Source organism: Stylophora pistillata, chromosome 10, assembly GCF_964205215.1.
Source record: "Stylophora pistillata chromosome 10, jaStyPist1.2, whole genome shotgun sequence".
In the NCBI taxonomy this organism is placed as follows: Eukaryota; Metazoa; Cnidaria; class Anthozoa; order Scleractinia; family Pocilloporidae; genus Stylophora; species Stylophora pistillata.
The window spans coordinates 20,187,487-20,203,664 of NC_142528.1; the positions used below are offsets into that span (position 1 = coordinate 20,187,487).

The 16,178-nt window shown below is 38.6% G+C and overlaps 1 protein-coding gene and 1 long non-coding RNA gene across 3 annotated transcripts; both read left to right on the forward strand.

The window, feature by feature from the left end:
* Positions 1-2,130: 2,130 nt before the first annotated feature.
* Positions 2,131-5,767, forward strand: LOC148722155 (uncharacterized). Its single transcript, XR_015992657.1, has 2 exons — positions 2,131-2,791; positions 4,307-5,767. It is a non-coding gene; the product is annotated as an uncharacterized LOC148722155 (long non-coding RNA).
* Positions 5,768-9,385: 3,618 nt separating this feature from the next.
* On the forward strand, positions 9,386-15,582 carry LOC111319895 (uncharacterized). 2 transcript variants are annotated; one of them, XM_088736649.1, is made up of 5 exons: positions 9,386-9,566; positions 12,491-12,584; positions 13,208-13,367; positions 14,409-14,561; positions 15,251-15,582. In XM_088736649.1, exons 1-5 carry the CDS (start codon positions 9,430-9,432, stop codon positions 15,448-15,450), a joined length of 744 nt encoding a protein of 247 aa, XP_088592775.1. In that variant the 5' UTR covers positions 9,386-9,429; the 3' UTR covers positions 15,451-15,582. The 2 variants fall into 2 exon arrangements, with proteins under 2 accessions (XP_088592775.1, XP_088592776.1); XM_088736650.1 differs by having other exon boundaries at positions 9,388-9,566; positions 15,311-15,582.
* The last annotated feature ends 596 nt before the right edge of the window (positions 15,583-16,178 follow it).

Consider the following 16,178-nt stretch of genomic DNA (forward strand, 5'->3'; position numbering starts at 1 on the left):
TATATTTCGACCCCGTAAAAGTATTCAACTAGTCTTGGTCAGTCTTTCTGTTGTATTCTTTCGAAGTTACAAACCATCAAAAAGACGAAAACCGGTACGAGCCACCTTAAACGTTAAACGAGATTGAAGCTTAAATCTTTCTAGATTTTTTGCATAATTTGCTGTGACTGAAACTTTGCCAATCCCGTGAAGTTATTTCGTCGCACTGGCCACGCAGGTATGTCGAGCAACTGGCGCTTTCGCCTATGTAGCTTTCTGCTTTCTGTGCGCGCCAAAATCTAATCTTAGTAGTAAAGTCGTTCACAATACGGCCAAGCTTAGCTGTGTTTCCGGTTAGCTAATTAAAATCTGAACAAAAACTGATTAACGAGAACATCGTGAGAAGGAGAGATGTTTTCGGGCAGTTACCGAAGGTGTTTGGAAAAAGTTTAATCTTTCAACTGCTGTCTAGAGTTTTGAAATTCTTGAGCTAGGAAGGACACGGATTTTCTTCTAGTCCCTTGGTCATTGTCGTTTCACCTCTTCTGTCGAGTGTTGAAGACCAAGTTAAATACCTTTGATCATTGGGAATCGATCCGATGCTGTTTTCAATGGAAAAAACAAAACCAAAGACCAAGAAGTAATGGATGGAAAGGGCGAGTTTGCTTTATTGCAAATGTCAGCTTAGTAGTACAGGGTCATCTATCCGCATCTAATAAGCAAAAGTTTCCACGCTTAGCTTTTCTTTTTTTTCAAGCGAAGATGAGATTAGATTTTGGCACGCACAGAAATTTGCGCAAGTACCAGTTGCTCGACATACCTGCGTGGCCCGTGCGACGAAATAACTTCAGGGGATTGGCAAAGTTTCAGTCACAGCAAATTATGCAAAAAATCTTGAAAGATCTGAGCTTCAATCTCGTTTAACGTTTAAAGCGACATATCAATGACTGCAACCCTCGTGTTGTATACAAACCTCGCAAACTTTTTTAAAACACATTCTCTAGTGATACCTGCGAAAGTATTCAGTATAATTTCCGGTAAGATTTTCGCGGACAATCTGATCGATTTCTCTTACAAGACTGAAACTTTTCACCTCAAGCAAATCTCCGTCGCACGGTTCAACCAAACATAGTGAGCAACTGAGCCACTAGTATATGTCCGTGTTAAAACACACGAAAGGACTCTAAAGCACACTTCACTCTGATTGGGCAGAAAAACACAAATAAATTCTGGCACCAATCAGATGGCAGAACGACTGCGACCGTTTGGAACTAGTCTTGTAAGACAATGTCCCCAGGGGCTCTTCATGCCCTAACTTGAAATTGACCCACAGCCCCTGGGTCTCAGAGGATGGGTAAGCGTATGCATAAGCTTAAAACTGGAAGGGAGCTAAAGATTTAATAAAATTTAATAATTTAACATAGTGTTTTTAATAAAACAATTATTCCACTTGCGTTTGTTGGATAAGAGACGATTATAGCCAACTCGGCGCTACGCGCCTCGTTGGCTATCTATCATCTCATATTCAACGCGCGCGAGTACAGAGTCTACTTTATCGAACAAGATCACTGATTCGAACAGCAACATATTCTACCGCAAGGGAGATGGAAGGTAACTCAACGCTTCGGGCTGAGAACTCAGCTAGCCGGCGTCCATCAAAAAGGGAAGTGCTAAGTTCATCTGTACCAGGGCATCCTTATCGTCCAAGAAACAAGGGAACAGCAAGTAAGCCTACTGCAATTCCAAAAAGTGTTTATTTGATTGAAGCGAAATCGCTTGAAGAAAAGGACGAGCAAGATTGGGTTCTGTCCTCGTGTACCGGTTCACAAGAGCCGATACAAAAGACCGAACAATACACAACAGCTGACCAATGACTCCTAAACAAAGAAAGAACAATGGTAATTCCCTTGTGAACCGGTACACCAGGACAGAGCTCAAGATTGTGACAGCGACCAGACTGAAGTTACTTTCCGTGAGAGCAAGGTTGTTTTGAGGGGAGAGTTCGATCTCATCCCTGGCCACACTGAAGACCAGATAAGAAATGAACTTGTTGGTGTTTTTAAGACTAAATTCCCCTTCATTGGAGAGTCAGGCTTTGATTTCATAAAAAGAGCCAAGCCACATTTTTTAAACTTTAGACATCACATGGCCTTGTATTAATTTATGAGGGCTCCATTCACAAGCATTGTAATGTTCAACTTAAGAAGAACTTAATAAAAAGCTCTTTAGATTTTATTTCAGTTTAAAATTTATTTCGCCAAAAAGAAAAAAAAAGAAAATTAATAAACGCACGAGTCGGAGCCATTCTTACCAGCGGTGAAATACAGGAATGGCTCCAGTCTCTAGTCGTCCACCTGAACTGAGCCTGAACTGACTAAATGAGTTTGGTCAGCGGAACGAGTCAGCAGATGACTTAGACCTCTCCGGAATATCGCTGAACTAGAAAGGTCTCCCCTTCGTTATGAAAGTAACCATCTCTTGTTTGACACGGTCGGCATTAGATAACATATGGTGAAGTAGACCCGAATAATTAGCATTTTCCGATCACCGTAGTGACGTCATCTCCCGACCGCATTGTAAACTTCGGAAATTAACATGGCGACGTAATCGTGAAACCAGTATGTTGCGGGCGATTGTCGGCTGTAAGATCAGACCAGGCCACGCATCGTTTTGGTTTACGTTTGTAGTCTAATAAGCAGTTCGCGGGACAAGCAGATGGATGTTTCCGGAGGAACTCACGAGCCGACCTATTCTCGAGCTACCTCACCTGATGTTATTTGGACCTTTTGCACAGGACAGTACATAACATAGGGTGAGGATTATTGTTATTATTTTGAGAATTCTAAGTTATGTATTTCAGTGTCTATCATATACACTCTGTTTTTGGCCTTCTTTGTTTAAGGGATGGAACTTTATGCAATATTAGTGTTATTTTTCTGTGCCAAAACTTCCGTCAATTTTACAAGCTTGCATTTAATAATATTAATTACTTGAAGAATATTTTTTGAAGAATTGGTTAAGAGCAACAAATTCAGAGCAAGTTATGTACCAATCAAATCATTGCCTCTTCACCTTCATTTTATGCCCTCTGGGCAACCCTGAATCTAACTGATTGTTATGTCTCTGGGGTATGGATGTTGTATTGATAATTCTATGAATGTGAATGTTACATAATGCAATTAATGATTTACACTACGAATGATATTTTAAATATTCTCGCAAAGTTACATGAGCTTTTAAGCGAGTGCAATTTAAAAGAATTTTCAAATATTGCAAGTAGTGTAAATCCTTAATCGTTAGAGCTTTCTGTTACGATTACTCATTTATTATGACTGAGAAAATTACAAACATGCTTGCTCTCATTAGCAATGCAGTTCAAAATAAGAATTAGTGATAAATTTGCCTGCTATCAGTCAATCATAAAGAGGTAATTTTCTCAGTCATATAATAAGAACTGAAACCTTCTGGTGTGCGATATTTTTAAAATCAACTTATCCCACACATGAGACCTTATGGACAAAATGGTGTGAAGAAGCTAGGTGACAAGTACTTCATGTGTGCCATTTGTTGTTGTGATTGTACTGGCGAAATGTCTTAGTGTGGAAAAAGTGAAACAAAGAAAACACAGAAATGTCTGCATGCAGACTAGAACAAACCTTATTCCAAATAAACAGCTCAAGAGAAAATTCTTGTTACAACATAATATAATGATCCTGTTTTATCATTGAATAAACACATAGAAATTCTTACTTGTAAAGCTTATTAATCACAGAATATGTCATGCATGTACATTATATTATTATATATGACACTGCATACTGTTTTGTAAATGACATGGTGCGGTTGGCTCATCAAAACTTTAAGGCATCTCAATATTTACAAGATACTCTGGCCTAGCTTACTGACTAGTGAGTGATATGTCAGATTTTCCCAGCCAAAATAAATTGTTTCACAAGTCAGATAGTTCATTTGTTTTTTAGGTTTTGGCAAAAAATTGTTAGCAAATATACTGTTGCATGCTTCATTGGAGCTCACAAATACTGTAATTGAAACTCTCAAAACTGGTGGCATTGGAAAAGTTCAATTAGATAAATTTTAGATATCTACCTTTCATCATCCACACTTCGATCAGGTTTTGCATTTGCGAAAGCAAACGAGAACTAAGCCCAGTTTGATTTTTATCAGAATCCTGTTTGAATTGCACCACAAATGATCCAAATACCTGGTAGTCACCATTTGTGCGCACCACAAGGAAAAACAGAGGTAAAGCATAACGGGTAGTTTTGTATGTGGCATCCAGTAGACAAATGTTGCCATATCTTTTCAGGAGTCTGCGCTGCCAGACACTTTGATGGACAAACAGAAGGGTGCTGGGATCCTGTTCTGTAGTGTGGTCTTCTCCATCTGTTGTGGCTGAAGAGACATCTCCACATGGCTGGAAGTAGATGAAGTCCTCCGGGCCAGATGCTTTCCACTGGATAACTTTTTCTGCCACATTCTCTTGATCAATTTTTGAGAATCTGTGCTTTATGGTAGCTCGTTACATGTGGCTCCTTATATCACTCAGCTTAGGATAAAAGCTACGGTTAGAGGGAGATGGTTGGATTTCATCCTTTGCTGATATTTCATTTTTTATGTAGACAGTCAGGTGTCTCCACATTTCAATACAATACTTTATTCAAGAGAAAGGAAAATAAAAATTGTAAAAAAAGTATCTCTCAAAAGGGGATATTCTAGAGGTTAACCCTATATAAAAGATTCCCCTAATAAAAAGATCAAAACATTATATACAGATAATTAAAAGCTGTTTACCATCATCTCAATCAATATTCATGTAAATCTTTAGTCTGTTACGAAATAAAGTCAATGATCCTGCGTGTACAATATCTTTAGGCAAATTATTCCACATATTAACGATCCGTACAAAAAAAGAAAATTTGTAGCAATTTACGATAGCTATTTTTACGTAGAGCTTATAATCGTGATTGGCTCTAGTTCGATTACATTTAGTAAGTTCAAAAAAGTCCGAAAAATGAAGACTATCTATTTCCAGAACTATCTTGTAGCACTGGATCAGAGATAAAAACTCCCTTCGTTTCTCCAAAGTTTGCCAATTCAGTAGGCGGCAGCGGTCTTCATAGCTCATTTCTCCGCGTTTTTGCTTTAATGCCAACCGAGATGCCCTTCTTTGGACTTTTTCCAAGGATTCGATATCCTTTTTTTGGTAGGGGCTCCAGACGGGGACAGCGTATTCGAGTATAGGTCTTACTAACGACTTAAAGAGGCAGGAAAACGCATAGCGATTATCGTGGGTGTCTTTCACTCCCTCATTGACAAGCTTTTCAATTTGTCTGATGATCCTGTCATCCACAGGCTGAGATAGGCTGCTCCCCTGGAATGAAATGAGAATAATATGTGGTAAGGTAATAATTTCTCTTAAGGCATGTTCTGCTTAAGTTAAAACAGAGAGAGGTGTCATAGCTCCAACAAGACACCTTATTAAATACCGGAATGAAAGCGTAATTTTTTTTTCTGATGAACCAAACATTGATTGGTACTGGCAGGTGCAGGTGGACTTCATACCTCTCCTTCTATTATCTTACCTCTCCCATAAGATGATGTGCATGGTCAGTCTCAGTAGGAAACTCTATGTAAATTCTCTGCTCAGACCTCACATTTGCTTTTGCCATATCATCTCTCAATCGTTGATGCTTTTGATCTTTCATGTTTTGTATCTTTTTCAATCTGCAGTGAGTTGTAAATTTTAATATTAAATACTGAGAAAGAACGGTTTTATTGTATTTTAATATGTCTAATCCTGGCTGCGCTTCAAATTTTAATGTTGCAATTTATTGTTAAAAGAGATTATTAGTTTTATTCTGAATGCACACATACTTATTTACAAAGAGAGATGAAATACAGCTGGTTATAAAACCAACTGAGGAATGAAAGCAAAAATAATGATGAAGATTGTGTATGTTCAAATAGCAGAAGCTATTCTATTGAGTGGATGATGAAATTCTTAAATGAAGATGGAAGTTTATGTTTCTGTATGAAAAAATTACGTTCCTGGTTAAGTGTAGTTGTTTTAGTGAATGATTAACTTCAGTAGTATACACCATGATTTCCAAAGTCCTCGTCAGCCTCGTAACTGGAAAATTTTACGGTGTTCGTCGTTTCATATTTTGAAATCATCTTTTTGGCATGATCCAAAGACTGAACGTAGCCGAATGTTTCGGAAATTTCCACGGACAAAGAAGATTCTTTCGCTTCTTCCACTGTAAACATAGATACCACATTCAATTCTCCCGCCAGATTTTCCCGCTAGAACAGGCAGCTCATCGGAAGAGGGGAGTTAAAGTTTAACAGGCGAAACCATCAAGACTGAGGGGCGAGGGGATGGGAAGGTTCCTCTTCTTTATTTATAGCCTTTTTATATGTATAGCTGGCTTTTCGTACGGCGTAAAGCGGTAAACCTCAAAGATACTTGCAACACTCGCAATTCTATTTTATATTGGTTGTTATGTTAGCCTTCGATGGGATAGTAAGGATATTAGTTGATTTTAAAGTACACATATAGCCCAAGCACATAATCATGAATAAATGTGACTTCGCTCAAAGTTGCTTCCTTTTAATATGTTACTTTTAAGGACTTCATCACTAACACCCTCTTTCAACGCAAAAAAAGTATGGCTTGGTTTTATCGTATTGCTTTAGACATCATTACGAATAATCCTCACCCTATGTTATGTACTTATACATTGTCCTGAAGTACTGAAAAGTAACATCGGGTGAGGTAGCATAGAGTCCTTCACTTAAGTAAGTAGGTCCGGAAACATTCTTCTGCTTGTCTAGCGAGTTGCTTATTAGTCTGCAACTCCGTACACTAAAAAGATGCGTGGCCTAGTCTAAGCTTACGGCCTGCAATCGTGCGCAACATGAACTACTGGTTTCACATTTACGCCGCCATCTTAATTTCCGAAGTTTACAGTGCGGTCGGAAGATGACGTCACAACCATGATCCAAAAATGCTAATCATTCGGGTCTACTTCACCCTATGTTATCTAATGTCGACCGTTTGACACATCGGAGTTTTCAGTCGCATTAATATTTCACTGTTCCGCTTGGAGACACACATCCTCGGAGACCCAGGGGCAGTGAGTCGATTTCAAGTTAAGGGCAGAAGAGCCCCTGGGGACATTGTCTTACAAGACTAGTTCCAAACGGTCGCAGTCGTTCTGGCATCTGATTGGTGCCAGAAAATCTTTGTTTTTTTCTGCCCAGTCAGAGTGAAGTGTCGTTTGGAGTCCTTTCGTGTGTTTTAACATGCACATATTGAACAAGCCTGTTGGTCGCTATGTTTGTCTCGGCCGTGCGACGAAGCTTTGCCCGGGTGGAAAAGTTTCAGTCTCAGCACACAATGTAAGAGAAATCGATCAGATTGTCCGCGAAATCTTACCGGAAATTATACTTAATACTTTCGCAGGTATCACAAGAGAACAAGTTTAAAAGTTTGGGAGGTTCGTATAAAACACAATGGTTGAAAGCATCGATATGTCGCTTTAAACGTTAGATGAGATGTAAGCCTAAATCTTTCAAGATTTTTTTGTATAATTTGCTGTCACTGAAACTTTTCCAATCCCGTGAAGCTATTTCGTTGCACGGGCCACGCAGGTATGTCGAACAACTGGCGCTTACGCATGTTTTTGTGCACGCCCGGCCAAAATCTAATCTAATCTTCGCTTGAAAAATTAAAAAGAAAAGCTGAACGTGAAAACTTTTGTTTATTAGATGTGGGTAGATAACCCTGTACTAAGCTGACATTTGCAATAAGGCAAGCTCGCCCTTTCCATCCAATATTTCTTTTTCTTTGGTTTTGTTTTCCCCAATGAAAGCAGCATCGATTCCCAATGATCAAAGGTAATTAACTTGGTCTTCAACTATCGACAAAAGAGGTGAAGTGACAATGACCAAGGGACTAGAAGAGGATCCATGGCCTTTCGAGCTCAAGAATTTGAACACTCAACGCAGCAGTTGAAAGATTAACTTTCTTCAAACCCCTTCGGTAACTGTCCGAAAACATATCTCCTTTCCACGATGTTCTCGATGATTAGTTTTTGTTCAGATTTTAATTAGCTAACCGGAAACACAGCTAAGCTTTCTTTAAGCGCTTGCTGGAGGTCGTCCACGTACTTAACGTTCTCTGCAAGTTTGGCCATATTGTAAAGAATTTACTACAAAGCAACGATTAGAATTTGGCGCACACAGAAAGCTACGTAAGCGCCAGTTGCTTGACATAGCTGCTAGGTCCGTGCGACGAAATAACTTCACGGGCTTGGAAAAGTTTCAGTCACAACAAATTGTACAAAAAATCTAAAAATATTTAAGCTTACATCTCATCTAACGTTTAATGCGACATATCAATGCCTGCAACTATTATGTTTTAAAACGAACCTCGCAAACTTTTAAACTCGTTCTCTTGTGATACCTGCGAAAATATTCAGTATAAATTCCGGTAAGATTTCGCAGACAATCTGATCGATTTCTCTTACATTGTGTGCTGAGACTGAAACTTTTCCCCTCGCGCAACGCTTCGTCGCACGGCCGAGACAAACATAGCGAGCAACAGAGCTTGTTGTATATGTGCGTGTTAAAACACACGAAAGGACTCCAAACGACACTTCCCTCTGATTAGGCAGAAAAACACAAAGATTTTCTGGCACCAATCAGATGCCAGAACCACTGCGACCGTTTGGAACTAGTCTTGTAAGACAATGTCCCCAGGGGCTCTTCTGCCCTTAACTTGAAATCGCCTCACTGCCCCTGGGTCTCCGAGGATGGGAGACACACGGTTAAACAATACTCACGTGCAAGGAGTTAAGATGTCACTTATTAACTTTTACTATTTTTATCATCCAATTATAGGTCGGAGCCATTCCTGTATTTAGTCGCTAGTCTCCGCCCTTTCGTCCGCCATCTTCATCAATCGAAATACCGTGGGCTCGGGGCGCCATGCTAATCGTGTGACGTATGCGCAACTTTTGCTGCGCAGAAGTTGCTGAATGAATATGAAAACTTTTGAATGAAATTGACATCGCTAAATGAAAATAACATTGTTGAATATAGTGTTCCTGAATGTGAATGAATTTTAATGTGAATGTATTTAGCGATCTTGAATGTGGACGATTTTTGTTCGTAAATGAAAATATAAATCGTGAATGTGAATCACTATGTTGGTGAATGAGAATGTATACAACGTTCCTGAATTTTGCACCATTTCGCCAACCATAATTAAAAAGTCTTGAATTGCATTATCCAGTGATCTAGTTTTTAATAATTGTTAATTATGCCATAATGTGGCTACACAAAAAACCGATTGGTTGCAAACTTGTAACCAGCAGAGGCCTGGATCTACAACATATTTAGCGGGAAAGAAGCAGGTTTCGCAAAATGGCGACCAGTCTATACGAAATTAGTGAAGTGGGACCATGGAAGGTAACCTTTCAGCTTTACGAAAAGATTTTAAAACTTAGAGCCGATAAAGGAAAGAAGGATAAAGCAAAGAAGTTATTAGAGCTTGACAACTGGTGAGTGTGCTCGACTTCTTCGTGCAAGTAAAAATTATTGATAAGGAGTTCTCGATCCTGGCGAGTGATCGCACATTTTTGGGGTGTTACGAAAACTAAGACCCCCGAAAACGAAGACCTAAGACCTAAGACTCGTCTTAGTTTTCGAGATTACGAAAACTAAGACCCCCTAAAATCAAATCCGTCGAAATATAAAGTCAAATTATAACCAAAACCGGTCTAATCTGTCAAATTATCTCTTGCGGTAAATGGTTTGAACCCGGGGGTAACATGTGAAGGTGTAGTCTGATCGTCCGGGTGAGTGTAGTCCTGAGAAGGACTGTTGTCGGTGGCAGTGACTGACGTTTCGACAACCTGTGCGGAAGTCATCATCAGAGTCAAGTGAATGATTGTTGTCAGTAGAATGTTTTTATTCCAGTTCGTGTGAAATGATCGGTTGGTTTTGCCGTGATGTTATTGGCTGTAAGACTCAAGTGACGTAAGTCGGTCGTGATTGGTCTGTTTCAGTCTGTCGGTAAAGTTAGGTTGTTCTTTTTCGGTCGTTTGTGATGTTTATGTCGTGAATGAGTCGTTTGTATGGGGCGGGTAGTTGTTGACATCTGTTTAGGGGAGTCTGTTCTAAGTTAGTAAACCAGCTTTCCAGAGTCAGTCGTTGAAAATAGTCAGTGCTGTAGGTTAGGCATTGCGCAGAGTCCCAGTCAATGTTGTGGTTGGTAAGTTGATGGTGTTCAGCAATGTGATTGCTGACATCACCTTTCCTCGTCGCCCATCTGTGTTCAGTCAGTCTTGTTGTGAGGTTTCTGCCAGTCTCACCGATGTAGGAGGCTTGGCAGTTGGAACAATTGATCTTATAAATCGTTCCCTGTCTGTTCCTCGGTTCGTCTTTGTCTTTAACGTTGGTTAGTAACTGACGTAGTGTGGTGATGGGTTTGTGGGCGACGCGGATATTGAAGGGTAGTAAGATGCGCGAGATGTTTTCAGACATGCCTTTTATGTACGGTATGGTTGCTGTAGTCGTAGGGGTTGCGGTGTCGTTTGTTTCGGTAGTGGTAGTGGGTCGGTGAGTGTTTCGTCGGATGAAGTCGTTGTTGTAGTTGTTCTTCGTAAAAACACGGTGAAGGAATTTGTTCTCGTCGGATAAGCTGTCTGTCGAGTCACATACTAGTTGTGCGCGTCGTGTTAGAGTTCTGATAGTTGTGGCTTTGTGTGATGTAGGGTTGTAGGATGACTCGTCTAGTAATCTGTCGGTGTGTGTTGGTTTCCTGTAAACTGTCGTTCGTAATGAGTTGTCGTTGTGGCTTACCAGGCAGTCTAGAAAAGGAAGTTTGCCATTTTCTTCGACTTCTCTGGTAAACTGTATGTCAGTGTTTTGTTCGTTAAGGTGGTTGTGGAATGCGTCAATTTCGTCGTGTCGAACGGCGGTGAATGTGTCGTCAACGTAACGTAACCAAGTGGTTACGTTGGTTACGTTACGTTGACGACACATTCACCGCCGTTACGAAAACTAAGACCCCCTAAAATCGAATCCGTCGAAATATAAAGTCAAATTGTAACCAAAACAGGTCTAATCTATCAAATTATCACCTGTCCGATCCTTTCCACCGAGTTTTAGGTCAAATTTAACAGTAAATTTAGGGGTCTTAGTTTTCGTAATTTCAAAAACTAAGACCCCTCTTAGTTTTTGTAATTACGAAAACTAAGACCAATCTGTGAAATGTCTACAAAGTCGAATTGCAACTGTGGACATTAAATTAAGAACCCACAGAAAGCTCATATTCGATCAATTGAGCAAAATCACTGCTGTACTTGCAATATGGGAAAGCCCTAACATCGATTTTATCTGTTTCCGAACAAAGGAGTTAATCACCGACACTGGAAATCGCGACTCCCCAAGGTTTGTTTTCCAATTTATCTTGGCCACTGCCGATCGGTTCTTGCGTAAAAACTTATGAAACCTGTGAAGTGGAACTAGGGTGGCTACTGTTGCTTGCCAATATTATCTGTTGGCAAAACATAGGAGTGAGTAAATGTGACCGATTCTGCCAGGGAAATTTTATTGTCTGGGGCTTGGACTTGTCAGGAGAGTTTCCTTGACAGCTGGATTACACCCCATGTTGTGAAACCATTTGTGAAGACATCACGTTTTTTCTTCACTTCATGATGTGACAGTAACACAGGAAAACCTAACCGGATTTATTATAGAATATGAGCTTTCTGTGGGCTCTTAATTTAATGTCCACGTGCAACGCCAAAACCTAGCGTGTGTACATAAGTTATTCAGCACTGTCACAGGTTATGCAATCTCGATCACAGAGACACATGGAAAAACATCCATCTTCAAAGATCAATTGGGATAAGGCATATTTTCAGTGTACAATTATACGTAGGTAGTGTATAGCTTTCATCGTCTTTATAAAGCCACAATGCTGAAAATATGCTGGCAAATTGTTAGAAGAAGTGGATCATCTAGCACCCGTTCAATTGTAGTTTTTGGTTGTTGCACGGATTATAGTGTTAAACGGTTGTAATTCGACTTTGTAGACATTTTACAGACTGGTTTGGTAGGGGTCTTAGTTTTCTACTGTTAAATTTGACCTAAAACTCGGTGGAAAGGATTGGACAGGAGATAATTTGATAGATTAGACCTGTTTTGGTTACAATTTGACTTTATATTTTGACGGATTCGATTTTAGGGGGTCTTAGTTTTTGTAATCTCAAAAACTAAGACAGGTCTTAGGTCTTTGTTTTTGAGGGTCTTAGTTTTCGTAACATCCTTCCATCTTTGAATCCCACTCCTTAGTGAGACTTAAGAACTTGATTATTTCAACACCATACTGTTTAAGTTTAATAGTAAATTTTGGAATGTATGTCTTTAAGTTCATATCATAAACCTAATGTTTTTAATGGCATTTTGAAATATGTAGGTTTCAAAACGTGTTACCTCAAGAAATAAACAAGAGATCAGAAAAGTATCTAACACATGAAGAACTTACAAAGCTTATGGAGTGGAAGTTAACAGTAAGCTATCCTTGAAACTGCTATAAGAAAAAAAAAAGAGTTGTTCAGATATGAGAGATAATAAAGTTGAGTCCAGTACTACTGCAGGGAATCTGAAATGCAGAGATCAATGCTTGTCAATTTGGATCACATTCAACCCTCCAGCCCCTAAGTTTTTCTATGGTCAGCTTTGCACCCAGGTTAATAGAAGTCTATTACTTTAAACTGTATATTGACACACATTCTAATCACAAAATTGAACTATTCTTGAACAGGAAACTCAATTTTATTTCCAGTAGAGTTGAAACTGAATTGATTTTCCAACTTTTATGAAAAAACAAATGAACAAATCAAAGGAAAAAAATTCTCTCTATGAGATTATTAGGCTACTGTATGTGAGACAAGGAGATTTATTTTGTGTGTGGAAGACTCTTAGAAAGTCTGGGAAAGTTAGCATATACAAGAGACCTAAAAATCTTCATCTAATTGAAGTGCTTTCTAAACCCTGTAGGGTTTGGTGACTGCCAGCTTTCATAAAAACCCTTTTTAATAGTTCTTTAATAGTTTACAGAGTCATTTTAGCCATATGAAATCAATTTGATCAAAGATAATGAAATAATCTTTTGAAATTATCCTTTTTATAGCGTGGGAAGTTCAGACCCCGCCTGACTCAGCTTGTACAGACAAACACCAGTGAAACTGTCAAGGAGGTGACATGCAATGCCTTCAAGTGTTTACCTGATGTGAAATTAGCCATTACAGAACTAACAACATTGAAAGCTGTTGGACCAGCAACAGCTTCAGGTGAGTGAAAACAGGGCTTGTTAGGTACCTTGGCAACATGTGTTTATTGATAATATTACCGTTATACTTTTATGTCAAAGAGTTTTTTTGAAAGTCAAGGTGAACTAAGATGAATAAGAGGTTGATCCAAGCAAGTTTGATTTACTATTTCAAATAATTGAGTGCGAGGGTTTCATCAGGGTTTCCAAACACAAGAAAACTGATGAAAGCATGAGGCGAGTTTGCAAGTGTTTGTGAGTGTTTGGAAACCTTGATAAAACCCAATACACAAGTCTTGTAAATAGCTTCTCAATCACACCTCAGGAATAAAAGAAAAATGGAAATGTTTGCAAATTTTTCACATCTTGTCAGCAAGTTTGTTGTTATTCAAATTAAGAAATGAGTTCTTATGAGTTATGTCAAACTCATGAATGGCACTTCATTCCAGTGTTCCAGGGGGGGTTTCAAACCACATGCACATTAAGAAATTGGCTTGTCTGGGTCGGATGACCAACTTATGAATAATTAATGAGTTTGAGAACAATAAAAACTTATTTTCTTGGAAAGTAAATGCTGGAAACTCATCCAGGATTTCTTGGTTTTGATTATATTCAGGATTTCTCTGTTGCTTTTTTACCTGGCAGAAAACAGGTCATTCTTCATATAAATCGGGCATTTAAACTTAACAATGTATACCAGGTTTGGAATATTGTGGATTGATAGTCAGGCACCAACCAGAACCCCATCATGGCTGTCCAGGGAGTCAGCTATACAATGGTTAAAATATTATTAATTTTGACTAATTACCTGATAATTTTCACGAGTCACTGTTTTGGTTCAAACTTGTTTAGCTTAATCAAGTAGTTGCTTAGGGTTAATTGGCATTTAGTCCTAGTCTGCAATCAGTGTTAATACAATATTGTATTAACTGATGGTTAAATAACTCATGTGTCTTAACCTGTGTTTAAAATTTCTCTTTACACTGCATTGCAAATGAGAAGAAAAAAATCAAATGAATATTGTGCAGTATTGACCTCATTCTTTCATATTTAATGTATCTAGCAATCTTGTGTGCTGGTTGTCATCAAGTACCATTCATGGCAGATGAAGCAATTCAAGCCATACCAGGCTTTGGAAAGATTGATTACACACTCAAGTTCTATCTTCAATATCTTGACAAAATAAGAAGTTGTCTGAAAAAGCTATTAAATAAGGGTAAGAACTTAAGGTCACTAATTTCAGCTTAAGTGAAACACTAAATAACCCAAAGACTTTAATGCATGGGAACAATTTTTTTAACTAGTGGCCTACAATCCCAGAATGATTATTAAAATATGGGTCTTTTTCCCAGTTTGGTACAAAAAGAATAGATCATTAAAACAGTTAACAAATGTCACAAGCCTAAATTTATTTCCTCACTATGGAACATAGTCAGTGAAAGGTGAAGGAATGAGGGACTAGATGAAATTGATACTCAAAGGCAAGATCTGTATCCTCATGCTGCTATGTAATTTCCTTGCTGCATTTTCATGAGATTGCATATGCCACCTATCCCTGAAAGCCAGAGTTTACTTTGTTTCCTACCCAAATTCCAGAACCTTCCTGTTTGTGGGGTCCCTGTCAGGAGTGCTGTTCAATGCCAGCTGTATTAAGAAATTTTCATAATGTGTAAAGGGTAGCTGGGTAATGTAAACTTAAAGAGGAGATACCAGAGTTAGCTTTCATGGTCACACTGTGGATTGACTACTTCCACTAACAAGAAAAATAATTTCACACAACAATAGAAGAAGTGACACTGAAACAAGTAAAAAGGGGGTTCAAAACATTTGTCACTTTTTATCATGCCCCTGTCTTTGGAAAAAAAAATAGATTGATAAAGAAGAAATAATATATTTTTTTATCAGACCCCAAAGGAGAGTGGAATGAACATAAGATTGAGCTGTGCCTTTGGACTCATGTTGTAGGACAAAAGTTTGCTCCTGAACTGTTCAATAACAAAACTTTGATGAAAAGAAAAAGGGCCACTACTGATGATGAAAGTCAGGAGACACCAAAGAAAACAAAGGTCAAAGAAAAAGTGCCTGAACATTCAACTGCAATATAAAGGATGAAGTCTTTTTTTCACACTGTAAAGTTTTTGTTGAAGACAAGGCACCTTTCTCATCTTGTAATAAACTTTATCGTGTTCCATGGAACATGCAATAAAATAGGTGTATAACAAGCTGCCAAAAACCGAGCAACCAAGCATAGTTTCTTTGAGTGTTTTGAGATTTTCTTCTTCAATTGTTACATTCTTCCATCACCTATCTCATCCATCCCAAGACGTCTCAAAGATGTAATTTAAAATAAAAAGCATCTCTATCATTTATTAGTGCCAAAGTGTGGAATTCCTTACCGGATGAATTACACTCAATGACAATTCTTAAGGAATTAAGAATGCTGTAAGAGAGCTACACTTGTAATGTACAGTCTGTGAAGATCTTCTATTTTATAAGAAGTGAATTTTGCAAATTTGCTGTTTCCACTTTTTGAAAATTAGCTCAGTATTGGGTCATCAAAATATACTAAAATCCTGTGTCTGGATGATTTCATTTTGTAATTTGAAATGCTAGACAAATTTCAGTGTAATTGTGAAGAGCTCCCTGAGAAACACTGTCAGCCAAAAGATAACCAACAGGCCACCGCCTCCCGGTTAGCTCAATGGATCAGTAGAGCGCTAGACTGATGTGTGGGAGGTCGAGGGTTCAAGCTCTGGGCAGACCAACACTCAAGGTCTTAAAATAATTGAGAAGAATATGCTGCCTTTCTATAACATCAAGAAATGGTTTAGAT